Here is a 26,353-nt window from a genome sequence, read left to right as displayed (position 1 = left end):
TCCTTTGTTTTGCAAAAAAAAAAAAATGAAATTCTCAGGCTGTCATGGAATTGCAGCTAGGAAAGCATCTTCCTTGGATCCCTTGTTTCTTTTGAGATGTGGGTGACTGAATTGACCAGGAACAATTATAGAGTAATAGACTTCTATTACAGAAAGGATGATGGAATATGAAATGAAAGTGTGTGTGGGCCATACAAAGGGGGGAAATAAATGGCAAACCCCAAAAGTCAAAGACAGATGACACAGCAGGATGATAAGAAGGAAAAACTGCCAGGAGGTGCTTTTGAGGAGAAAAGCCTATAAGGAAGAGCAGTCAAGTAGAAACAAGAAGAAAAGAGTGAGGTTTGTTGATGTCATTCGAAATCTGAGGTGTTTGCAGCACCCAAAAGGAAATGAAATAAAACCTCTCTAGGAAGATAAGACCAATTTCTAAGCTAAACATTTTTCAACATGCTTCCTTCTTTTTTTTAACTGTCTTTGCCAGCTTGTTCTGAAGCCAGAAATAAAGTAGCTCTTTTGTTGCACTAAGCATCCATGAAGTCTAGTGGCACCATGGGTGGATGAGGGAGTGCTAACTTTGGGTCTGTGCATTTGAACTCCTCATTGGGGAAGATTAAGGTTTGAGCCATCTGGAAGTTTCTCTTATAACTTTGTACTAGCCCCAGGAAGAACCTGCCTTCCTAGTGATTAGTTGAGATGTTTCCTTTTTTCTTTACAGAAAGCAAACAAACAAACAAACCTAGAAGCCCTTGGATTTTGACATCACTATTTGTTTCCTTCTTGAAGAAAGCTGCTTCTTGACAACTGAGAGTGAACATTGTTGATTTATGTGCCGGTCCCTTAGTGTACTGTAATATTTCTAATATGCAGGCCTCCTCTCAGACTGTAATAGTCTTTCACAAATTCTGACCTTTTCAGGTTTCTGTCCCCAACCTGGAGGTTGTACTATTCCTCACTGCTGCCTTGGAACCCTCTGATGACCCCTATCGTACCTCTCATCACAGATTTATGTTTAGAGCTAAGTCAAACTTATTTAACACATTTTCTAACTTGTTTGCTTATTATTGCCTCTTGCATGCAACCCCTTTGTTCTAAATCCAATTTTCCTCTTCAGTTCAGTTCAGTTCAGTCATGTCCAACTCTTTGTGACCCCATGAATCGCAGCATGCCAGGCCTCCCTGTCCATCACCAACTCGTGGAGTTCACTCAAACTCACGTCCATCCAGTTGGTGATGCCATCCAGCCATCTCATCCTCTGTTGTCCCCTTCTCCTCCTGCCCCCAATCCCTCCCAGCATCAGAGTCTTTTCCAATGAGTCAACTCTTCTCATGAGGTGGCCAAAGTACTGGAGTTTCAGCTTTAGCATCATTCCTTCCAAAGAACACCCAGGACCGATCTCCTTCAGAATGGACTGGTTGGATCTCCCTGCAGTCCAAGGGACTCTCAAGAGTCTTCTCCAACACCACACTTCAAAAGCATCAATTCTTCGGCGCTCAGCCTTCTTCACAGTCCAACTCTCACATCCATACATGACTACTGGAAGAACCATAGCCTTGACTAGATGGACCTTTGTTGGCAAAGTAATGTCTCTGCTTTGAATATGCTATCTAGGTTGGTCATAACTTTCCTTCCAAGGAGTAAGCGTCTTTTAATTTCATGGCTGCAGTCACCATCTGCAGTGATTTTGGAGCCCCCAAAAATAAAGTCAGCCACTGTTTCCACTGTTTCCCCATCTATTTCCCATGAAGTGATGGGACCAGATGCCATGATCTTCATTTTCTGAATGTTGAGCTTTAAGCCAACTTTTTCACTCTCCTCTTTCAGTTTCATCAAGAGGCTTTTGAGTTCCTTTTCACTTTCTGCTATAAGGGTGGTGTCATCTGCATATCTGAGGTTATTGATATTTCTTCCAGCTCTTACTAAAATGCAAAAAAAATAGCACAAAAGGCTACAAGTGTGTTTGAAACAGTTTTATTTTTAACAGGAAGAAAATGGCAACAACTAAATGTCCAAGGTGAATGGTTACAGTGTGGTAGTATACCTGAGCTGTGGAATACTACTCAGCAGTATAAAAAGGATACTCCACTGATACACACAAGAAACTGGGTGGCTCTCAAGGCCTTGTGTGAGTCTGTTTATATCACATTCTTGAAACAAAGGAATTATAGAGATGGAGACCAGATTAGTGGTTGCCAGGGATTAGAAATGGTTAGGAGTGAGGGAGGGGGGTGACTCTTAAAGGGGTAGCACGAGGGAGATCTTTGCAGTAATGACATAGCTCTTCATCTTGATTGCAGTGATAGTTATACAAGTCTGTAGTTGTAATGAACTTACACAGCACTGTACACATACATTGTAACAATGTCAAATTCCAGGTTTTTTAATTTATTTTTTAAATGTTTAGTTATTTTTCTTATTTGGCCATGCTGGGTCTTAGTTGTGTCACACAGGATCTTTGATCTTCATTGCGGCATGCATGACCTTTTGAGTTGTGGCATGCAGAATCTTTTTTTTCCAGTTTCGTCATCTGTGATCTAGTTCCCTGACTAGGGATTGAACCCAGGCCCTGTGAAGAGTCTTAACCACTGGATCACCAGGGAAGTTCCAAATTCTAAGTTTTGAAAACATGAATACATAAAACGTGGTTCACTGGAGAAGGGAACAGCAAACCACTTCAGTATTCTAGCCTTTAGAACCCGTGAACAGTATGAAAAGGCAAAAAGATAGGACATTGAAAGATGAACTCCCCAGTTTGGTAGGTGCCCAATATGCTACGGGAGATCAGTGGAGAAATAACACCGAAAGAATGAAGAGAAGAAGCCAAAGAAAAAACAACACCCAGTTGTGGATGTAACTGGTGATGGAGGTAAAGTCTGATGCTGTAGAGAGCAATATTGCTTAGGAACCTGGAATGTTAGGTCCATGAATCAAGGCAAATTGGAAGTGGTCAAACAGGAGATTGCAAGAGTGAATGTCAACATTTTAGGAATCAGCAAACTAAAATGGACTGGAATGGGTGAATTTAACTCAGAGGATCATTATATCTACTACTGTGGGCAGGAATCCCTTAGAAGAAATGGAGTAACCATCACAGTCAACAAGAGAGTCTGAAATGCAGTACTTGGATGCAATCTCAAAAACGACAGAATGATCTCTGTTCGTTTCCAAGGCAAACCATTCATTTCACAGCAATCCAAGTTTATGATGCTGCCCAGTAATGCTGAAGAGGCTGAAGTTGAATGGTTCTAAGAAGACCTACAGGACCTTCTAGAACTAATACCCAAAAGAGATGTCCTTTTCATTATAGGAGACTGGAATGCAAAAGTAGGAAGTTGAGATACCTGGATTAACAGGCAAATTTGGCCTTGGAGTACAAAATGAAGCAGGGCAAAGGCTAACAGAGTTTTGCCAAGAGAATGCACTGGTCATGGCAAACACCCTCTTCCAACAACACAAGAGAAGACTCTACACATGGACATCACCAGATGGTCAATACAGAAATCAGACTGATTATATTCTTTGCAGCCAAAGATAGAAAAGCTCTATACAGTCAGCAAAAACAAGACCAGGAGCTGACTGTGGCTCAGATTATGAACTCCTTATTGCCAAATTCAGACTGAAATTGAAGAAAATAGGGAAAACCACTAGACCATTCAGGTATAACCTAAATCAAATCCCTTATGATTATACAGTAGAAATGACAAATATATTCAAGGGATTACATCTGATAGAGTGCCTGAAGAACTATGAACAGAGGTTTGTGACATTGTACAGGAGGCAGCAATCAAGACCATCCCCAAGAAAAAGAAATGAAGAGGGACAAAATGGCTGTCCAAGGAGGACTTACAAATAGCTGAAAAAAGATGTGAAAGGCAAAGGAGAAAAGGAAAGATATACCTATCTGAATGCAGAGTTCCAAAGAATAGCAAGGAGAGATAAGAAAGCCTTCCTCAGTGATCAATGCAAAGAAATGGAGGAAAACAATAGAATGGAAAAGACTAGTGATCTCTTCAAGAAAATTAGAGATACCAAGGGAACATTTCATGCAAAGATGGGCTCAATAAAGGACAGAAATGGTATGGACCTAACAGAAGCAGAAGATATTAAGAAGAGGTGGCAAGAATACACAGAAGAACTGTACAAAAAAGATCTTCATGACCCAGATAATCACTATGTTGTGGTCATTCACCTAGAGCCAGACATCCTGGAATGTGAAGTCAAATGGGCCTTAGGAAGCATCACTATGAACAAAGTTAGTGGAGGTGATGGAATTCCAGTTGAACTATTTCAAATCCTAAAAGACGATGCTGTGAAAGTGCTACACTCAATATGCCAGGAAATTTGGAAAACTCAGCAGTGGCCACAGGACTGGAAAAGGTCAGTTTTCATTCCAATCCCAAAGAAAGGCAATGCCAAAGAATGTTCTAACTACCACACAATTGCACTCATCTCCCACGCAGGCAAAGTAATGCTCAAAATTCTCCAAGCCAGGCTTCAAAAGTATGTGAACCATGAACTTCCAGATGTTCAAACTGAATTTAGAAAAGGCAGAGGAACCAGAGATCAAATTGCCAACATCCATTGAATCATCAAAAAAGAAGAGAGTTCCAGAGAAACATCTACTTCTGCTTTATTGACTATACCAAATCCTTTGACTGTGTAGATCACAACAAACTGTGGGAAACTCTTCAAGAGATGGGAATACCAGACCACCTTACCTGCCTCCTGAGAAATCTGTATTCAGGTCAAGAAGCAACAGTTAGAACTGGACATGGAGCGACAGACTGGTTCCAAATAGGGAAAGCAGTACATCAAGGCTGTATATTGTCACCCTGCTTATTTAACTTATATGCAGAGTACATCATGAGAAACGCTGAGCTGGATGAAGCACAAGCTGGAATCAAGATGGCAGGGAGAAATATCAGTAACCTCAGATATGCAGATAACACCACCCTTATGGCAGAAAATGAAGAAGAACTAAAGACCCTCTTGATAAAATTGAAAGGGGAGAGTGAAAACGTTGGCTTAAAACTAAACATTCAGAAAACTAAGATCATGGCCTCCAGTCCCATCACTTCATGGTAAATGGATGGGGAAACAATGGAAACAGTGACAGACTTTATCTTTCGGGGCTCCAAAATCACTGAGGATGGTGACTGCAGCCGTGAAATTAAAAGAGGCTTGCTCCTTGGAAGAAAAGTTATGACCAACCTAGACAGCATATTAAAAAGCATAGATATTACTTTGCCAACAAAGGTCCATCTAGTCAAGGCTGTGGTTTCCCCAGTTGTCATGTAAGGATGTGAGAGTAGAACTATAAAGAAAGCTGAGCACCAAAGAATTTATGCTGTTGAATTGTGCTGTTGGAGAAGACTCTTGAGAGTCCCTTTGACTGCAAGGAGATCCAACCAGTCCATCCTAAAGGAAATCAGTCCTTAATATTCATTGGAAGGACTGATGCTGAAACTGAAACTCCAATCCTTTAGCCACCTGATGTGAAGAACTGGCTCATTGGAAAAGACCCTGATGCTGGGAAAGATTGAAGGCAGGAGGAGAAGGTTATGACAGAGGATGAGATGATTGGATGGTATCACTGACTCAATGGACATGTATTTGAGTAAGCTCCGGGAGTTGGTGATGGACAGGGAAGCCTGGCATGCTGCAGTCCATGGGGTCACAGAATTAGACATGACTGAGTGACTAAACAGAACTGAACTGAACAGAATACATAAGTTTAATTGGAGAGAAACTGGGTAAAAGGTACATGTGACCTCTTTGGTCTTTACACACCCATTTGATTTCTTGTGGGGACATTTTTCCCTATCCTAGCCAAGTCCCAGGTGGACTCAAGTGCCCTAGCAACTTCTCTGGCTATTGGTAGAAGTATTTCAAGCCCCTCCCTCAGAGTGGGGAGATCTCCCAGGCTCTCATAAAGGCTTTAGGCAAGAACACAGATCTCCCTCTGGCCACAGGTTGGACAATGAGTATTGCTAATGCAGCCCCTAGCCTGAGGGACCTGTGTTTATAGGTATCTTCTCCATCAGCTTCTACTGAACTGTTTTCTTCTTTTTTGACACCTGAGAATGTCCCTTCCTTTCAGTTATCAGCTGTACATTATATTTTTTCTTGTGGTATTTTACTCAGTACTCTTCAGTTTTTAGTTGTACTGGGGGTGTGGGTAATGACTTGTGGGAAGAGGAGTCCCTATCTGTCCATTTCTGTGGTAAAGAACATGCCTGCCAGTTCAGGAGATGTAAGAGGTGCAGGTTCGATCCCTGGGTCAGTAGGATCCCCAGAGAAGGAAATGGCCACCCACTCCAGTATTCTTGCCTGGAGAATCCCATAGAAAGATGAGCCTGGTGGGCTACAGTCCATGTGGTCATGAAGAGTCGGACATGACTGAAATGACTTAGCATACAGCACTTCCCTCCCAATAGACTGTAAGTTTGAAAAATGCTATGGACCAGGTCAAGCTTTTAAATTCCGGTTCTTATACCTAGAAAGTGTTACTTGTATTGAATGAATGGATGAATGAGTGAATGAATCTCTAGAGTTCCATGGAAGAGACCCCAACTATGGTAGTTTTTAAGTAAGGTAATTTTCAAAAATATGTGAATTCATTTTGAAGAAGATGTGTATCATTATGGTGCTTTGTGTAACATAATTCCTTTAAATACAAGAACTACATATGATCCATAGTATTAATTCAACAGATTTAAAGAAGGAAATAATATTTCCAAAGGAAAAAAGGCATTTAAGTGTGACTCAGAAAGTATCTTCTCTCTTCCCTCTGTGTCTCTCACCACCTTGGGGGGTTTTAGAATTAGGCAGCCAAGCATTGATGGGGAGGAGTGTGGCCTCTGGTACTGCTTGTCAAACTAAGTTCTAATGAACTTAGAGTTCACAGTGGTCCTCTGGAGCAGAAGAAGGCTTAAGCTAGAGAGCAAGCGGTTATGTCTTTTGGCATTACCTGCCCCCTGTTTTGGCATAATTGGAGACGCTAGCTCTGCCGTCAGACTTCCTGGGTTTGACCACAATTCCCACCCCTCCCCAGCACCCTGAGTAGACAGGTGCCCTGATTTTCTACCTCAGGCTTTCCAATCTTGGAATGAAGTTCATAACGGTGCCTACCTTATGGAATTGTTGAGAAGATCTCTTGAATGTCAGCTTCTCAGACAGAGAGGACAGTGGACAACTGTCCTGGACAACTTTTTTTTGTTTTTGAAATTCTCTATGTATAAAAATATGAATAATACTACAGAATTTGGTATATTTTAAATTTCTCTTCAACAGATTAATGACTGCCACACGAGCCATAATTGTGCCGTTTACGAGGTTTTTATAGATTTTATTAAAAATGTGTAGATGGTATCGATGGGTATTGGAACAGTTTAAGGCTGCAGGATTGTGCCTTCTTTCTTTGTGACTGTACTGGTAACTTGTTTTGAAGATTGCATTAGACATCCAAATTTAAGGTCACTGAGGATTAGGTCATTGTAGACACTGAGCATAGTAGCTCTCCACCCCTGCGTATCCCACACTGGGTGAGGGAGACTCTGACTTTCCTCTCCCAGAGTGGAGGGGCCCCTCGTGCAGGACCCTAGATGCGGGATGATTGTGAACTGAGGGCTGGAGTAATGCTCAGGCTGACTAACCCCCGGAGCTGTTGGGGGATGTGGCCTGCCTGCCCTTCTGAGGAGAGCAGATTGTGACTTTCCTTTGGTGAAGCTGACACACCTGGCTGTGGGCTTCTCCACTGAGGCGCTGGTGGGAGGAAGCAATCAAGGCCAAGAATGTTGTGTGTAAACTGGCACTTCATACCAGAGATTTTGAGGTCTCCTTCCCACCTTTTTCCCCCAAATGATCACAAACAGAAGCCTTCTTTTACCGCAGAAGACAGCGTGCCCCTTTTGTGTGACCTGTGCATCTCTCTAAACTCAGTTTTTAAGGAGACTTATCATTCTTACAGGCACAGTCAAGGGAAGATGGAGAGCAATGAGAAGGCAGTATGCATTTATTTCTGTTTTTAAAATTTATTTTATTGAAGCATGCATTTATTCCCAAGCCATTTCTAAGGCTGTATCTGTCTTAGAACTGTGATTTTGGCCAAGTCTCTAGACTGCTATGGGCCTAATTTGCTTCATCTGTCAGATGAGGAAGTTGTATCAGATAAGAGGATTAAAATATCTTTTGTTTAAAGCATTGGTGCCTTTTCCATACACCTGAATATGTAACGCAGAGAAATGTGCAATTGTTCCTGTTGAAGATGGAGCTATTGCCTGGGTCTCTTGTCTTTGTAACTGCAAATCCTCCAAGGTTCCCTGTAAGGATACTTCCAGAAATCCTTAGGCTTGAGTCATGACCTAGTTGAACTTGTAAGAAATTAGAATACTGAAAATAACACTGCATGACACTTCAGTTTTATATCTAAGGAGAGAAGGACCCACATATGGATTGTCACATTAAAATGTGTACCCCTTTCAAAAAGTTATAAATTTGTTAACTCTGGGCAGGGGGAAGCCCCAGAGTGGTTGGTTATTAAAGTGTGACACACAAGCAGCAAAAAACCTGCAAGAAACAAAACACATAGCTTGCTAAATAAGTCTTTGGCCTCTAAGGCCCACCCAGCTATCATATTGTAAACTCAGTGTTACTGGCCAGAAAAAGCCCTTGGATAGCCACTTGTTCCCTCACTCTTGGCCTTTGTGACCACTGGGCTGGCCACCAGTCTCATGAGAATGCTGGTTTGTGCCTGTGTAACCTCAACTTGTCACTGGATCAGGATACAGGATGTGGCATGGCTGGGGGCTTCTTGGAAGAGCTTGTGCATCCTGTGAACATGGGGTCGCTCCCTGCCAACTGCTGAGATGAACCAGTAATCCTTGTGGAGAGCACAGGCTTTTATCAATGAGAAGGATTCAAGGCTTATTTTTTTTTTCCTTTGCTCCAAATAACACTCCCACTGTTCAGGCTTAAATACCAAAACCTTATGGTTTGCAGAATCAGTGCCAAAAAGTCACTCATCAGTGAAACTGCAAAGATAATAGCTCCTATTGATCAACTCTGGAGAAGAATGGCTTGCCCTCCTGCAGAGGTCAGGAAAGATAAGGGTTGGAGTTTTCTCAAACATGCTGGATTTGCCTAAATTGGATAAAACCACATAAAAACACTTATGTTCTAAGAGAACTGGTGACTGATTCAGGAAAACCTCACAAAATGAAAAGATCATCTTGGATTAGCAAGGCATGCAAAATAGAGTCTTTCTTAAAGTACAGCAAATGTGTTATTTCAAACTGAGACAGTGACACAGCCACTAAACTGGAGTATATCCATGCAGAGTATGTTCATCTGCCTTTCTAGACAGAGGGAAAGGCACAAAAGATCTTAAATATCCACTCTATGCTGGACACCCTCTTGGGTTCAGGACCCTTTTGGTTGATAATCTACTCTAGTCCTTACCACATTTCCTATGAGATGGCTTGTATTGTCCCCATTTTCCAGATGAGGAAATAGTGGTCAAAAGATGTTAAGTAACTTGGTCCTGATCACAACATTAATAAGTGGCAGAAATTAGCATTTTAATGTAGGTGTGCATTTGCATTAAAAATTCTACTGTCTCCTCGTTGGCATGGACAAATTTGCTATTATCACAGTGATGTTACGCAAAGAGAGGCTGCTAGTCTGGTATTAAATATCTCATCCTTTTGCCACAGTAAAGAGAGTAAGAGAGGAACTGAATCCATCACTGGAGGTCCCGTAGGGTCAAGACTGGTGGTCACTTCTCTCTAAGGCTGCTGCTGACCTTGGAATCGAGGCTGCTTAAATCAAGATGTGCTCAATTTTTCTCACTTAAGATTCAGTCTTCTTTTCAGGAGGTGAGGGGGAAGCTTATTAAACATCATTTTTGTGAGGGACAATTACTAACATTAAACTTTTCACATTAAATAATCCAGCCTTACTTTAAAAAAAAAAAAACTAGCCTAAGAAGATAAATTTGTCAGGGAGAATATTCGTATTTAAAACTATTTTATCTGTTTTTATTATCATTTTATCTGAAGAGCTGAACATGTGGTTATCTCAAGGAATAGATCTTGAAGCTGAGGACAAAATTCCTCAGAATCATCACAATCAATTAATGAGGTTATGAATTGAAATTATCTTTTCTGTAGCGCAAGAACTGAGTGGTAATTAGTGTCCAGGGACACGTGGGGGAACAGTTTTACTGTTAGCAGTGCCAAGAATCTATTCATTTGTCATCAGTCTCAAATTATATTCAATCAGCAATTCAAATTCAGGCTAGAAAAACCAAATGACATATAGCTAACTTTCTATAAAATTAATACTGTAAAATGAAACCTATGTTTCTGGCAATTTAGCTGTGAGCAGCAGTAAGATGAAGCTATGAAAATATTGAATGTAAATGCTGTCAAGATCTGTCTTAATCCCACCACTTCCCCACCCTTTGCTGCTTTGCCTGAGTGGCCGCCGTGGCTGCCATGCTTCTATTCCCAAGCTCCCTGAAGTCTGGGTACTGGAGTGCTTGATGAGCCTTTTTATAAGAGGAACCACAATAGTCCAAAATACTGCAAACAAGGGGCCTTTATTCAAAGAGCCAAAGTGGGTGGCAGCAGCAGGGGGCTCAGAGTGGAGTTGTGGTTGGAGTCACACGTGGAGGGCTCTAGAATGTAGACAATTAGCACTTCCTGGTAAAATCACCTGCATGAAACACCCATTTCTAGGACAAGTGGTTGATAACAGGAGAACTGCCTTCCCCTGTGGTTTTCTGTTACGCAGTTTTCTTACTTGGGCAAATTTTCCTTTTTGGCTTCATATTTTGGAATTCTGTTTGCTGTGAGATCCCAGCCATACTGCCCATCTGACTTCGGTTCCCCTGAAAAGAATGCATGCTGTTGTTGGCTCAGGATGTGGGAGGTGACCGGGGCCTTTTGGGGTGGGTAGGTTTTGTGTGACTTGTCTACTTTCTTTCCCACCTGTTTTCTTTCCCACCTGGACAGGGGAAGAAGAAAGCCAAGAAGGTGTGTACAAACCAAACAACCCCTTTGTCTCTGCTGTGCACGGCAGGTTGATTAGAGACTCAGTAGACAAGCTAGAAGTGGCCTCTGCAAGGTCTCCGTGGGTAAACATCCTGTCCTTGGCAAAGCTCACTGATGACGGCATGCGGCCTCTATGGCCATGTGGCAGATGGCCTCCATCAGCAAATAAGGAAATGTAGAAGTGTGCTTATCTTGGTGAAAGGGTAAAGCCAGAGAGAAGTAAGGTGAAGAACAAGTCAGGTTTCAGACTTGACAACTGGGCAGCCTGCGCTGCCAGGAGGTGTGTGGCTGGTAGAGCCAGCCAGACCTAGGTCTACATACTAGTTCTTCCTCTGCCTTGCAATCTAACACAGATCCATTTTCAGCGGCCACCTAAAAGAACCACGTTGAAAGGCTGTAAGGCAGATCCCAGGTTTATAGGCAAAAGGATCCATAATTGATCAATGATATCTGAGGAAAGGGGATGTGATAGCATGGGTGCCGTAGATCTAATGACCCAGTCTCTGGGCTCTCTGAGATCCTGCCTAGCACAAAAGCTCTGTAATACGTGTGTGTGTGTGTGTGTGTGTACATGGCCTAAGGGGAGATTAATGCAATCCTATTAAAATGTGCTAGTAGGATGTGTCATGGGTTAAATATTCAAAAATAAAAGCATTGTTTGTGTACTACAGGATATCATAAAGAGTTTTAAAATTTTCATAGTGTATCATGTCCTTAATATTTTGGATTTGCATGTTTGCTTTAATTTATGGTGGTCTTTAAAGTTATCTTTGAATTTTGGTTACCACAAATTACTCTCCATATTCAAATCCTTAGCTTCCATTTGTCTTGACTGAAGGTTTCAATATAAAGAAACCAATTTGTCTATTAAGAGAAATGCTATGAATTCACAAACACAAATGAAACCAGCATCAGGAGCAATGTTGATCTCATGTTTCATGGAAAGACTGTTGACTTTATTAACGTAAGACTGGTCTTTCAACAAGAAAAGGAAGAGTTTGTATTTGATCATGTTTGGTCATTTCTGCAGGTTTGGTTTTTTGTCAATGAAATATTTGTATTTAATTTTCAAGCCTGTGTTTTAAAGGAAAAAATCCTCAAATCTGGCCTCCAGTATGTTTGTCTGGATAGCCTCTATAATACAGGCGCCTCTGCCTGGCAGGCTGAGCAGACATTTAAGTTTAATAAGCTATGGGACTGCGTGGTCTCTCTCGGAAGGCAGGGCCTTTGGAAATCTCCTGTAATGCTTCTAACAGCCCATAAGTTACTATATTTAATATTGCCCTTGTCTTTCTCCCCTCCCTTCTCTTTCTTTTCAGAAACAGAGTTGTCAGTCACTGCTGAGTTAGTGCCTACCTCATCATGGAACATTTCAAGTGAGCTCGACAAAGGTACACAGTGGGGACATGCAGGGCGGAAGGGGAGGAGGGGAGGCGTGAAACGCCAGGTTTAATCCTGGCATGGCTGTCCTTGAAATCAACTGCTTTTTAGATCACCAGGAGGAGGCAGGGGCCAAAATAAATCCCCTGTTAACTTTGTGATCAGTTAACATTTAATTACTTGGAATTCTATTATTTCTGGAGAGGTTTTTTTTTGCCTCTCTCTTTCCTTTCCCTTCTTCTTCTAAAGAGTTCCACATGGTAAAAATGCTTCAAGATGTGAAAAAGGGTAGTTTCTGACCTTCCTGACACTGCATCCAGTGGATCTTATTTAGAGGATTTGATTCTGCCTGAGCCAGGATTGATCAGAGATGTTTGTTGGGTGACCTTTTACAGTGAGTATTTGATGTGCTTGCAGGGTTCAGGGCAGAGTATCTGGAAGGTTTGTAATTGCCTGTGTGTACAGATGGCCACTTCCTGTGTGCAGCTGGAGAACAGGCTCCTGCTATGCGGCTGTTGTAGCATTAATTAAGCCCCACCATATGCTAAGCACTGGCTACTCTATAGAGATCCTATGTCCTGGAAGATAAATCAGGCCATGTTCAAACCCCCTGCAATTGGCTCATCCTACCTTTCTAGCTTATTTCTCTTTAGACTGCTCTTTTATGCATCTCCAGCCAACTTTCTGTTTCATTGTCTATATCCTGTGCTTTTCTGCTTCTGCCTTTTGTCTAAGCTGTTCTTTCCATCTGAGTTGCCCTTCCTTCCTTGCCAGTCCCCACTCTCTCCCTCTACTGGGCTTAGTCGCTCAGTCATATCCAACTCTTTGTGATCCCATAGACTGTAGCCCACCAGGCTCTTCTGTCCTTAGGGATTCTCTGGGCAAGAATACTGGATAGGGTCACCATGCCCTCCTCCAGGGATCTTCCCAACCCAGGGATCGAACCCAGGTCTCCCACATTGCAGATGGATTCTTTACCATCTGAGCCACCAGGTAATACATTACTTAAGTTTGAGCGTGTAGCCACAGTCCTATCTAATCCCTCAGCAGGAAGTAACCGTTCTGGAAGGAACCCCATGCTGCTGCTGCTGCTGCTGTCACGTCAGTTGTGTCCGACTCTGTGCAACCCCATAGACGGTAGCCCACCAGGCTCGCCCATCCCTGGGATTCTCCAGGCAAGAACACTGGAGCGGGTTGCCATTTCTTTCTCCAATGCATGAAAGTGAAAAGTGAAAGTGAAGTTGCTGTCCAACCCTCAGCAACCCCATGGACTGCAGGCTTCCAGGCTCCTCCATCCATGGGATTTTCCAGGCAAGAGTACTGGAACCCCATAGTCTTTTCTTATGTTCATCTCTTAGCATTTTCTGTGTTATATCATGGTGATTTACATAATTGTCAATCTTGCCCTTACACCTGGAAATTCCTTGTAGGTAGGATATCTATTTTGTTCTTTTTTTTCTTTCTCCTGTCTCTATAAAAAAATCTAGTACATACTCTCATTCATAAGAAATTCTCAATAAATATGTGTGGAATGATGAGTGAGTCTTACTATATCTAGAGTCAAATATATGGATGGGCTATATCCATATATATGTGCAAGAATACTCACATTTAACAGTCTTATCAAGTTTCTAATTTAATTCAGGTGTGATTCTAGGTTCTGGAATTATAGTGATGAAAGGAGCTCAAAAGTCACTGTCAAAAATTGCCTTTTATGATCAGTTCTCCTTTGTCTGCTCATGTATTCAATGGGAGTTGGATTTCCTCCCTAAGGAAAGAGACTGTTACTTTATAAAACAATAATAGGCAAATTTAGTTTGCTGGTTATACTTTTTAGGCATTTTAGAGTGGCAGGATGAGATGAGATGTCTTTTCACCTTAGATCAGAGGACATTTGGGGTAATTTTTATTGTCAAATTTGATGCGGACATTCTTTTTCTTTTAAAAAATATTTATTTATTTGGCTGTGTCAGGTCTTAGTTATGACACACTGGCTCCTTAGTTGTGATGAATGGGCTTAGTTGCTTCATGGCATGTGGGATTTTAGTTCCCTGACCAGGAATCAAACACACATCCCCTGCATTGCAAGGCAGATTCTTAACCATAGGATCACCAAGGAAGTCCCTGGACATTCTTTTTCTAAGTAAGAATTAAAACAGAGGTGTAAAATATGTTACACCTCTCCATCTTCAGCACCAAGCATAGTGCTTAGGCGGCAATAGATTTTCAACAAATATTTGTGGATATTTTTAATGGAAAAGAAGAAATAAGTGCACTAAATGTGCCTACTCCGTGCTAAGCACTATGCCAGGGGCTTTTGAGTATGTGAATTTACTTGGCAAGCTCTTTATGGAACCAACAGAAAAGAGTATATATCTTTGCACATTACATGTTGCTGATCAAGTTCCAGTTATGGCTCTAGAAGGACATAATGTGTGTGTGCTCAGTCGTGTCTGACTCTTTGCAACCCCATGCACAGTAGCCTGCCAGGCTCCTTGTCCATGAAAATTTCCAGGCAAGAATATTGGAGTGAGTTGCCATTTCCTGCTCCGGAGGATCTTCCTGACCCAGGAATCGAACCCATGTCTCTTGCATCTTCTGCATTGGCAGGTGGATTCTTTACCACTGAGCTACCTGGGAAGCCCCAGAAGGACATCAGTATGTGCTAAAAAGGCAACAAAGCTACCAGTAAGAACCTAGCCTTCCAGACTATGAATTTCTAGCAGACTAGCACTATAATTCAGAGAAGGCAATGGCACCCCATTCCAGTACTCTTGCCTGGAAAATCCCATGGACGGAGGAGCCTGGTAGGCTGCAGTCCATGAGGTCACTAAGAGTCAGACACGACTGAGCGGCTTCACTTTCACTTTTCACTTTCATGCGTTGGAGAAGGAAATGGCAATCCACTCCAGTGTTCTTGCCTGGAGAATCCCAGGGACAGGGGAGCCTGGTGGGCTGCCATCTATGGGGTTGCACAGAGTCAGACACGACTGAAGCAACTTAGCAGCAGCAGCAGTAGCAGCAACAGCCCTTCAAGAAAGAAGTACTATCAAGAGTAGAGAACCTACTGGTCAAAGGGTGAAACTAAGGCAGTGGCCGAACTCCTTTGATTAGTTAGCATGGCCTCCCAGAGAGCATGAATGACTTTCCAGGGCTTCTTGATGTCTTCTTTCTCTAGAAGATATTTAGTGTATGATCTCTACTTCCCATTGAGAGTGTAAGTGAAAGACGATTGATTCGTTTGTTCATTGAATGATGAAATCTGTACTGCTTCCTACTCTGATCTGGGCATAGTCTGAAGAATCAGGATCAAAAGATGAATCAGACCAAGGTTTCTGTCCATCTCAGGGCTGAGAGAGAAAGACTAGTATCTAAAGGCATAATAAAATCTTTCTAGTCGGATAGAGTTGTCAAGGGACATTCCTTCCAATCACAGAGAGATGTTAGTGTAAATATACAAGGGGGAAAAAATCCATCACCAGGCTGGTGTGCAGAAAGGAGAAATCCCCAGGTGCCTGAAATGAAGAGCAAGCAGTGATCAGTGGGAAGGAATGAAACAAAAGGTCCTGTGAAAACATGGGAAATATGTATGATTCTTAGGGGGCTAGCATTTCAGAATCCTATGGGGATGAGAGCTGAGGCAATAGGAAACAAACTCCTTACCAAGGCTGTCAATGAAGAATGAAGGGCCTTAACATGAAATAAGGGAATTTCTGCCGAAGATTGAATAGGGAAGTCTGTCAAATATGCTGGGCCGCTGGGATCACCCTCAAAAAAATTAAAACCCCAGCCTATGCTCTACATGGGTATGGGGTTGGGATACTTCTCTTATAGTGCACAAGCCACAAACCAAGAAGATAATGTAAAAACTGTGTCTGGAATTGATTAAACTATGAGATCCTGAGAAGGGCAGCCTAAAGCCAAGTCATAAAAATGTCTCAACATTTTTATGTTGCATGGGTTTACCACAAAAAACAAAATTTAAAAACTCAAAACCACAAAACAACAAAACTCCTGATGTTAAGTGTACTTTTAAATATTTTAGTGTGTAGAAGAGAGGAAAAAAGCCACCATTAGTGAGAGTCAGACAAAAGACATGGAGAAGTTCCTATCTTAGAAACTACAAGCAATAGATCAATTTGAGACAGTAAGTATGTTTAACATGTTTTCTGGTAAAAGAGGAAATAGAAACCATAGGGCAAGTACAGGGTAAGATGACCGAAAAGTAGACATTTTACATGAATTAAATAGAAATTCTGTAATTTAAAAATAGAGTTATAGAAATTAAAAATTCATAAAATGGGTTAAACAGTAGATGTACTCAGCTGTAGAGAGAAGTGGTGAACTGAAAGATAGATTCAAGATAATATGGTAGTTCAGAGATTAGAACATCACCTTAGCTATTCCCTCACCCACTTTTCCCCACAGTGCTTAGACAGACACTAAGACAACATTCCGGCCTTGGTGGACTTTGCCTTCTAGAGGGAGAAATAGACAATTATGAGTCCTTTCATTGACCCCATTGACCATGCTATCAACAATACCTCAAAACATTTAATGTGGGGTACCACATCGCCCCATATCTGTTTTGCTGCAAATCCTTACCAGGCTGTATTGACATCATCAATTCTGTGCCCATCTCTTTTAAAGTCAGGGCTCTCTTATCCTTTGGCAGCTCTTATTGCCCAACACAGTGCCTGGTGTGTAGTGGAAAACATGTGTTAAATTGTATGGGTTCCAACACCATCTGTGCCAATTTATAGTTATTATGTGTGAATTCCTACTAGGGGTGGGGTGCTTGCCAAGCATGTGAAGGCATCATTTGAATTCACAGCATCCTATGCAGTAGAACAGACAGGCATCTGAGGCTCAAGGGGGGTTAAAGAACTTGGCTGAAGGGCAAAGCTGATGAGTGGTAGTGCCAGGATTCCCACCAAGGCCTCCAGGCCAAGTCCAGGGAGCCATGCCCAAAATGGCAGCTGATTACGCTATCTCCCTTGCATTCATATTCCCTCCTCCAGTGGGACAATTGCCCTTACATGGAGAAGAAGTAAAATAAAAGTCTGTCACTTTGTATTCTCTAATGCCTTTCTGTTCATCGACCTGCTCTATTCACTTGTAATCCCAGATTGGCTTCTCAGCTCTGTTTCACCCATCAGTCCCACTCTGGTTCCCCAGCTTCATGCTGATCCTGGTTTTCTGTTAAATGAGTCCAGTCAGTGGCATTAAACAGTTACCTGTTTATCCTTTCCAACAGGAAATGAAATTTAAAAGAGACAAGGCCACCCAGGAAGAGCTGTTGAAAGCTACTATTGATGGGGCACAGGGGTAATTTCTGAAACAAATGCTTCAGAACCAAGTGCCTCCTAAAATAAATCGATCTACAGGGGCCTAACCTCAGCTTCCCCATGGGGGTTTTGGGGTGGGGCGTGAGGAGGGCCTCTTTCCCCTCTTCCATTTTCAGTCACGTGAGGTCTCAGAGGTTCTCTATAGAAAGCCAAATGTTTCTTTTGGAGAAAGCACTGGAAATTGCACCCGTAGGTAACAGAAAGGGAGGGAGCCTCAGCTTAAAAAAAAATACTGAGGCCTGATTCCAACTGCCAATAGTTCTCTGTGCTGACAGACTAGATTTGGGGGTATTTTGTCCTGCTTTGCTTTTTTAAGAGCTGGCTTTCTCTACCAGCTCGGAGCTTTACACATGGCAGGGAGGCATACAGCAAAGTTCTTACAAGCATGAACTCTGGAGTTCCTATGACTCTGAGCTTCCTTTTGCTCACCTGTGGAGCAGAGGCCTTGGTCTCTACCAGCTGAGATTGTTTTCCTGGCCAACTAACACATCTGTGGGTCACTCTTGGGTTGTGCCCTAGGATACCTGCTTGCGTGGTTGCAGTAGACAGATACATGCTGGCCTCAGCCCCTTAGCTCACTGTCAAGGGCTGTGGCCTTGACTCAGGGAATGGTTGCTTCCTCTTGTCCCCGCTGTTACTAGATTTGTCCTTGGTACATAAAGAGTCTATTTAAATGACATTGGAGCTTGGTTCACAGCTAGACCTCCCGGGGCAATTGAGTCCTTTCTTTGTCTTCTAATTATATGTTTCTGGAGCAGGGGCAGTGGGTGAAGGGGCCAGAGATGGATGAACTGGATCAGGAGCCTTGGTACTTAGCAAGCTAATGTATAGTCTTCCTAGGACTAGTAGCTTGTCAAAGGAATTTCTGGGGATATCCGTGTGGTATTCTAAACCACCCAAGTTCAACAGGCTTTAACCTTATGCATTGTCTTCTAAATATTGATAGCACTGTTTCCTTTGAAAGACTGATATCGTCCTGCCACTACAAAAGCACCTGGAGGCTATATAACCCTTATATAGAAAATGGGAGAAGTAGTCTCACTCCAAAGGTTTACATAGAGTCTAAAGCCCCACCCAGGTGGCTCAAATGGTAAAGAATCTGCTTGCAATGCAGGAGACCCGGGTTCAATCCCTGGAAAAAGGAATGGCTACCCACTCCAGTATTCTTGCCTGGAAAACTCCATGGACAGGGGAGCCTAGCGGGCTGTGGTCCATGGGGTCACACAGAGTCAGACATGACTGAAGTGACTGAGCATGCACGCATGCACCCACTCCAGTATTATTGCCTGGAGAATCCCATGGACAGAGGAGCCTGGCAGGCTACAGTCCATGGGATCACGAAGAGTTGGACAGGCCTGAGCAACTAAGCATGCACACACGCACAGTCCCACCATAGTCTCTAGAACAAATATCTACTCATTGCAGGTAATGCTATTGCCCCCACCCCTTCTTATTCCCAAGGGGAGGGTAGTATGATCCTTTGAATGAACACTTGATAAAAAACTTAGAATCTACTCACAGCTCAAATCCACAACCAGTTCAGTGACTTGTCAATTAAGCTTTAGGCGTCAATGTTCACACCTATAAAAAGAGAGTTATCAATCCTTCTTCTATAAGGCTTCAATGCTATAGGGTCCAGTATGATAGCCACTAGCCACCTGTAGCTGTTGAGTACTTAAAATATGGCCAGTCCAGAATGAGATTAGTGTGACTATAAAACCTAAACCAGATTTCAATGGCTTATCTCATTGGAAAAAGACTTAAAATACCTTATTAGTAACTTTTTAATTGACTATATAAATCAATCACTTAAACAGTTATAGAAGTCCAATCATTAAAACTATCATTTCTCATATATCAAATTTAGTGAAATACACAGGGAAACTGAGCCTGGTGCTCTGTTATGACCTAGCTATGTGGGATAGTGGAGTGGAAGGGAGGTTCAAGAGGGAGGGGATATATGTATGCTTATGACTGATTCACGTTGTTGTATGGCAGAAAACAGCACAACATTATAAAGCAATTATTCTCCAAATAAAAATAAATTTAAAAAAGAAGCAGCAGCAACTATATATGTATATATATTTTTTAAATTACCTGATCTTTTTTAATGTGGCTACTAAACAATGAATAATTACACATATCACTTGCATTATAATTCTGTTCAAAGCTGCTGTTCTAGTGAACCAACAGCTAGAACCTCAGATGAATCTCCTAACCTATGTTTTCTCCTTGCAACATGAGGAAATGTTCTTATATCTATACAAGATTTAATGTTCTAGGAACTGGTTTTATTAAAAGAAATTTTTTGAAAACTGATTTTGTGTGTGTGTGTGCGCACATGTGCGTGTGCGTGTGTGTGTGTGTGTGTGCGCGTGTGTGTGTGTGTGTGCGCGCTGCAGTTGCTTCAGTCCTGTCTGACTCCTTGCGACCCCATGGACTGTAGCCTGCCAGGCTCTGTCCATGGATTTCTCCAAGAATACTGGAATGGGTTGCCATTTCCTCTTCCAGGGGATCTTCCAGACCTAGGGATTGAATCTGCATCTCCTACATCTCCTGTTTGGCAGACGTGTTCTTTACTATTAGTGCCACTTGGTGCTGCTGCTGCTGCTAAGTCACTTCAGTCGTGTCCGACTCTGTTTGACCCCATAGACGGCAGCCCACCAGGCTCCCCCGTCCCTGGGATTCTAGGCAAGAACACTGGAGTGGGTTGCCATTTCCTTGTCCAATGCATGAAAGTGAAAGTGAAAGTGAAGTCGTGTCCGACTCTTCGCGACCCCATGGACTGCAGCCTACCAGGCTCCTCCGTCCATGGGACTTGCCAGGCAAGAGTACTGGAGTGGGGTGCCATTGCCTTCTCCAGTGCCACCTGGGAAGCCCCAATTTTGTGTGTGTATAATGCTTAAAAATATGTCAAGTACTTTATGTGTAATGGATAAGCATTATTGATTATAATCTGATCATTAACGCTCAAAGAAAGGCTATATTTTAAATAATCTCCCTCCTGTGGAGAAAAACTTTATAGGTGAGAAGTCCAAAGTGTAATGGTTACATGAAGGACAGCAATGGGACCCCAGAACAAGTGAGGAAACCCCAGGTCAGGCAGATGTTGGGCATATTCAAACAGTGCTCTGATGATCCAGCATTGCCTCTGACTCTCTGACTTCACTCTGCACTGTTCTGTCTTGCTGTCTCTGCTCCACTGGCTTCCTTTAGTTTCCTCTAACAAACAAAGCGCTTTCCTCACCAACGGCACTGTCCAGAATCCGCTTTCTCCCTCCTTTGTGTCTTGACCTAATTGTCATCTCCTCAGATAAGCTTTTCCTCGTCATCCATAGTTTCCTTTTCCTTTATAATGATTTTAAAAAGTAGGGGGAAATCTGATCTAGGTTTGGAAGCAGTGAGACGAACCCCTTCTTGATAAGGAAGCAAGGGAGCTTCTTGCTAACTCTACTGCATCTGCTTTACCCCTCACTGACTCAATACAAGCTTTCAGTCCCTTTGCCTGGAACCCAGCATGGAAGCATGTGACATGGAAATCATTTCCTCTTCAACCAAGCTCCTCTGTCCAGGACTCTTGTTAATCCTCTTTACTTGACAAGTCCTTTCACTTTAGGGAAGGGAACCTCCAAGATGAGAACTGTGGGATTTTGTCATAAAATAGAACAGAAAGGACCCTTTATGGATAATCTTGATCCTTCAAAGCCTGCTCCAAGGGGAGAAGTTGGCCACTGGACACCACCCCTGGGGCAGAAGGAGTCAGCCTCCCATTCAGTACTCTGTCCAGCCATCATTCCAGCTCTAGCACCAGCTCTCAGCACCACTCCCTTCCATTAGCCTTCTCTCCCTTCCCTGGTGTGCTGCTGTCAGTGGGGCTTTCAGCTGAGAGGCCTGGGGCTCTCGGGTGTTTGGCCAGCATGGCTGTGTGAGAGGCTCAGAGCTCCCCCAGCAACTACAGCCCAGTTGAGACAGAGCAGCAATTGAACAAGCCTGGAGATGTTTATGCTCCTGTGCTTACCATTTAGAATCAGGATAGAGGTTAATTTACCTCCTACCATGGGTCTCAGATTCCTTACTCGCTTGGTACTATTTTCAGTGTGTACGTGCGTGTATGCTAAGCCGTTTCAGTCATGTCTGACTCTTTGTGACCCTATGGACTGCAGCCCATGAGGCTCCTCTGTCTATGGGATTCTCCAGGCAAGAATACTGCAGTGGTTGCCATGCCCTCCTCCAGGGGATCTTCCCAACCCAGGGGTTGAACCTGCATCTCTTACATCTCCTGTATTGGCAGGCGGGTTCTTTACCACTAGTGCCACCTGGGAAGTCCATTCCTCACAAAGACAAATCACAGTCTTGCATTGATAAATAATCAGGAAGCAGCAGAGAGAACATTTCTTGATACTCCCAGGCAAGCTTTGTCTTTGTCTGATGTCTTCAACTAGATTTAAACCTGCCTACGTAGAGACCTTCCTGAGCACCCACTTCAGAAATGGCTTTGGAATTTGGCCTCAAGCTGCTTCTAGAAACTTGTGGACTAGAGTCCTACTCACAGGGATTATAGGAGGCCTTTGTAGTGGCACCCCACTCCAGTACTCTTGCCTGGAAAATCCCATGGATGGAGGAGCCTGGTAGGCTGCAGTCCATGGGGTCGCGAAGAGTCAGACACAACTGAGCGACTTCACTTTCACTTTTCACTTTCATGCATTGGAGAAGGAAATGGCAACCCGCTCCAGTGTTCTTGCCTGGAGAATCCCAGGGATGGCAGAGCCTGGTGGGCTGCCATCTCAGGGGTCGCACAGAGTCGGACACGACTGAAGCGACTTAGCAGCGGCAGCAGTTGTAGTCCTGGGCCGACAGGACTGGTCAACCTTTGTTTGAGGACTTGAAAGGACATTTGGACTTAGAGGCTTCTTGCTTGACAAGGGAGGGAGAAGAGACTCTACAAAATGCCATGAGGCTCCTGCCCCAACATCTGTCGCTCCACCCCCTCCACTCCTTCTTGCTGTGTTCTGGAACCAGTCACTCATGGTTCCCCATCCTATTTCAAGCCACTGTGAAAACTCTGCTATTCGCTATGGTAAGAGTACCCTCCCACCCATTTGCCACCCTTAAATACCCTGTACAGATTCATCACTTGGAATAAATCTTTCCTGACCCCACCATCCCCCACAGAAAATCACATCTTACTCTGTAGGGGAAGTGGTTGTGCCCCATTGCACTGCTGGGGAGTGCTGATTCCACGTATATATTTTCATTTTCTTTCTCCTTCCTCTCTCGTGCAAGGAATATGCATTAAGCATCTTTTCCATGTCAAAGAAAGCCCTCATGGCCCAGCCATTCTAGTAGGAGGGTCAGTCAGGAAGGGCACTATGGAAAGTGCTTTCAGAGCCACAAGAGTAGCTTGCCAGGCTGTGAACCCCTTGACATCAGAAGTTAGGTGTTATTTCTGCGTCCCTGTAGCTCTAACTCTAGTCAGTTCAGTTCAGGCGCTCAGTCGTGTCCGACTCTGCGACCCCATGGACTGCAGCACACCGGGCTTCCCTGTTCATCACCAACTCCCGGAGCTTGCTGAAACTCATGTCCATCGAATTGGTACAGATATTTGAATAGATAAATAAATGAGTGGTGAAAATCAGAACATCAGAATTGAAAGGTACTTTAGAGTCATTGTCCTCTAACACTGCTAGTCTCAGAATCACCTGGCTCACTGAAGCAGACCAGACCCTAAGTCTCTATAATTAAATCAGCTTCCCAGGTGATTCTGATTCTCATCAAAGTTTGAGGTCCACTGATAGAGCTGTAGGTCTTAACCCCCGCTGTGATTGGGATGATTTAAAAAGTTGTTAATACCTAGGTCTGGGCTTCCATGGTGGCTTAGATGGTAAAGAATCTGCCTGTAATGCAGGAGACCCATGTTCGATTCCTGGGTCAGGAAGGTCTCCTGGAGAGGGAATGGCTACCCATTCCAGTATCCTTGTCTGGAGAATTCCATGAACAAAGGAGCCTGGTGGGCTACAGTCCATGGGGTCTCAAAGACCGAGTGACTAACATTCAATGCCTAGGTCTGTTTCCCACCCTCGTTCTCATTTCACTTTTCTCATACACAGTCTGATTTGAGGAGTTTAAAAGCTCTCTGGGTGATTCTAATGTGCAGCGAAGCTGGAGAACCACTGGTATAGAATTCTAGGCTAACCTACAGATCTTACCATAGTGTTCTAACAAGTGATTTAGTCAGGTACAGATGCTTGGAACTTTCTCCATTTCTGTCCTTAATTTTCTGAGGTAATACAGAGAAGAACTGGGCTTGGAGTGAGAAGTCCTTGGTTTATATTTGAGCTCTGTGGCTAACTCAATTTCTTGAAAATTGTGCTTTACTTTTGAGGGGTTTTTTTTCTTTTCTGCCTTTTTTAATCTGTAAAATGGGAGAGAACACCAGACTGCCAGGGTTGTCTTGAGTACAAATGTGATGACAAAGGTAAGAGGGCTGAGCTAGGTCCCAGACCTGACCATTAATAAATAAATATAGAGATAGATTGACACTGATATTGACAACATACTTTTGAAGATGTCTGAATGAGTTGGCATAACTCCATCGCTTATTTTATGTGGCCCTAGGGAATAATATTTTCCTGCCTTATAAAGGAACACCACAGTTACCATATACTGAGAGTTTTTTAATGTACTGTAAACACATAAAGTGATTTACATGTATTATTACATCTAATCCTCATGATAATTCTAAGAGATACTATGTCCATTTTATGGATAAGCAAACTGAGCCATAGACAAATGTAATTCACTGAATAGTGCCCCCCCCAAAATATATGTCTATGTCCTAATCCCCAGATCCTATTAAATTTTTATTATTTATAAAAAGTTGTTGGTGATGTAATTAAATTAAGGAAAGGACCTTGAGAGGAGATCATCCTGCATGTCGAGATGGGCCCTAACTGTCTACAAGTGTCTTTATATAAGCTAGTGGCAGAGGGAGATTTCCTACAGACCCACAGGGTAGGCTGTAGAGATTGGAGTGATGGAGCCACAGCCCAGCAATGCCCCAGAAAATGAAAAGAGGCAAGAATGAATATGGTCCCCAGAGGGAGCAGGGTTCTGCCTGATTTTGGACTTGCAGTCTCCAGAATTGTGACAGAATAAATTTCTGCTGTTTTAAGCCACCAAGTTTGTAGTAATTTGTTACAGCAAAATCAGGAAACTAATAAAAGCAATTTCAACAATTTGCCTAATATCACAAGCTGTGAAACTAGAATTCAAACCCATGTCCTTACCCCAATATAGTCTAATGCCTCCAAACTGAATTGGAATTTGTACTAGAATATCTTAGATTCATTTGCTCGACAAATGTATATTGCATGCCTACCATGGACAAGGCCTTTTGTAGGGTCTGAAGATGCAATAATGAACAAAACAGAAATGGTCTTGCCTTCAGAAACTCTTAAAGGGCTTCCCAGGTGGCTCAATGGTAAAGAATCTGCCTGCAATGCAGGAGATGCAGGAGACGTGGTTCGATCCCTGGGTTGGGAAGATCCCCTGGAGAAGGAAATGTTAACCCACCCCAGTATTCTTGCCTAGAAAATTCCATGATCAGAGGAGCCTGGCGAGCTATGGTCCATGGGGTTGCAAAGAGTTGGACAGGACTGAGGGACTAAGCACACATACACTCTAAATTCAAGAGACATTTTAACAATTAATTTACACATGTGCTATACTAAAAATAATTTAATTGGAGCCGTAATAGATGATTTAAAGGAGAATTATGAAAGCATAGTTGTATAAAAACAGACTGTAACCCTGGAACAAAGGGTACATCCTCCTTGTCTAGGCCCAGCTAATAGCCACCTGAGATCAGGGTTGCTCTGCAGCTCTTCTGGCCTGTTTCCTGAGAGGTAACACGTCTACAACTTCATTTTAGTCCTCCTGCACTTCAGGAGAAGCCAGTCCAGATACAAGGCAAGTCTCTTGCTTGGGATAAGGCACACAATAGGAGGAAGGCAGTAAGGCCTTCAGCAGCCAGTGAGCTCTGCAACCCATTACAGACATCATTCTGAGGCAGTGGAGTGTGGGGAACTGCTTTTAGACAAGGTTGGAAATTTTTGCATTCCTGTGCCAGGCAAGATTTCCTGTAGAGCCCTGAGAAGCTCACTAATCATCTCTTTAGTTCCAAGTGATATTACTTCAGGGCAGTTCCTGTCAAGGCCCCATGCTTTAATATCTCTTTGCTTGGGTTTATTCCATCAAATGCTTCATTTGCTTTGAAAAAATGCCCCGAGCCTCAGCTGGCCCAGCAGCTTAGGAAGTTCAACTCGCCGCATGCCTCAGAGGGCTCCTAGCTCTGACCCTGATCGCTGCAACTAAGACTAACTTATTTTCTGACCATTTTCTGCAAATGATTTCATTTTGGGAGCCCTACATCAACCCTGATCCACTCCAGGCTTTGCAGTACAGTTGTGTAGAATACCAGTTGATTTGCAAGAATTCTGTATCCATGGCCTTTACTTATCCTCTGAAATCAGAAAGCTGTATTTTCCTGGAGATCCTTCCCAGGTCTCTCAT

General features: G+C 43.0%; 1 protein-coding gene across 1 annotated transcript in view; it reads left to right on the top strand.

The window, feature by feature from the left end:
- ROR1 (receptor tyrosine kinase like orphan receptor 1) overlaps positions 1-26,353 on the top strand; it is a 466,632-nt gene that overhangs the window by 251,876 nt on the left and 188,403 nt on the right. Inside the window, exon 2 of the mRNA XM_055585619.1 lies at positions 12,374-12,445. Within this exon, the coding sequence (XP_055441594.1) occupies positions 12,374-12,445 (72 nt within the window). The remainder of the gene's footprint in view (positions 1-12,373; positions 12,446-26,353) is intronic.

Source organism: Bubalus kerabau, chromosome 6 (genome assembly GCF_029407905.1).
Source record: "Bubalus kerabau isolate K-KA32 ecotype Philippines breed swamp buffalo chromosome 6, PCC_UOA_SB_1v2, whole genome shotgun sequence".
NCBI classification, from domain to species: Eukaryota; Metazoa; Chordata; class Mammalia; order Artiodactyla; family Bovidae; genus Bubalus; species Bubalus kerabau.
This window is presented reverse-complemented; position numbering and strand designations above follow the sequence as displayed.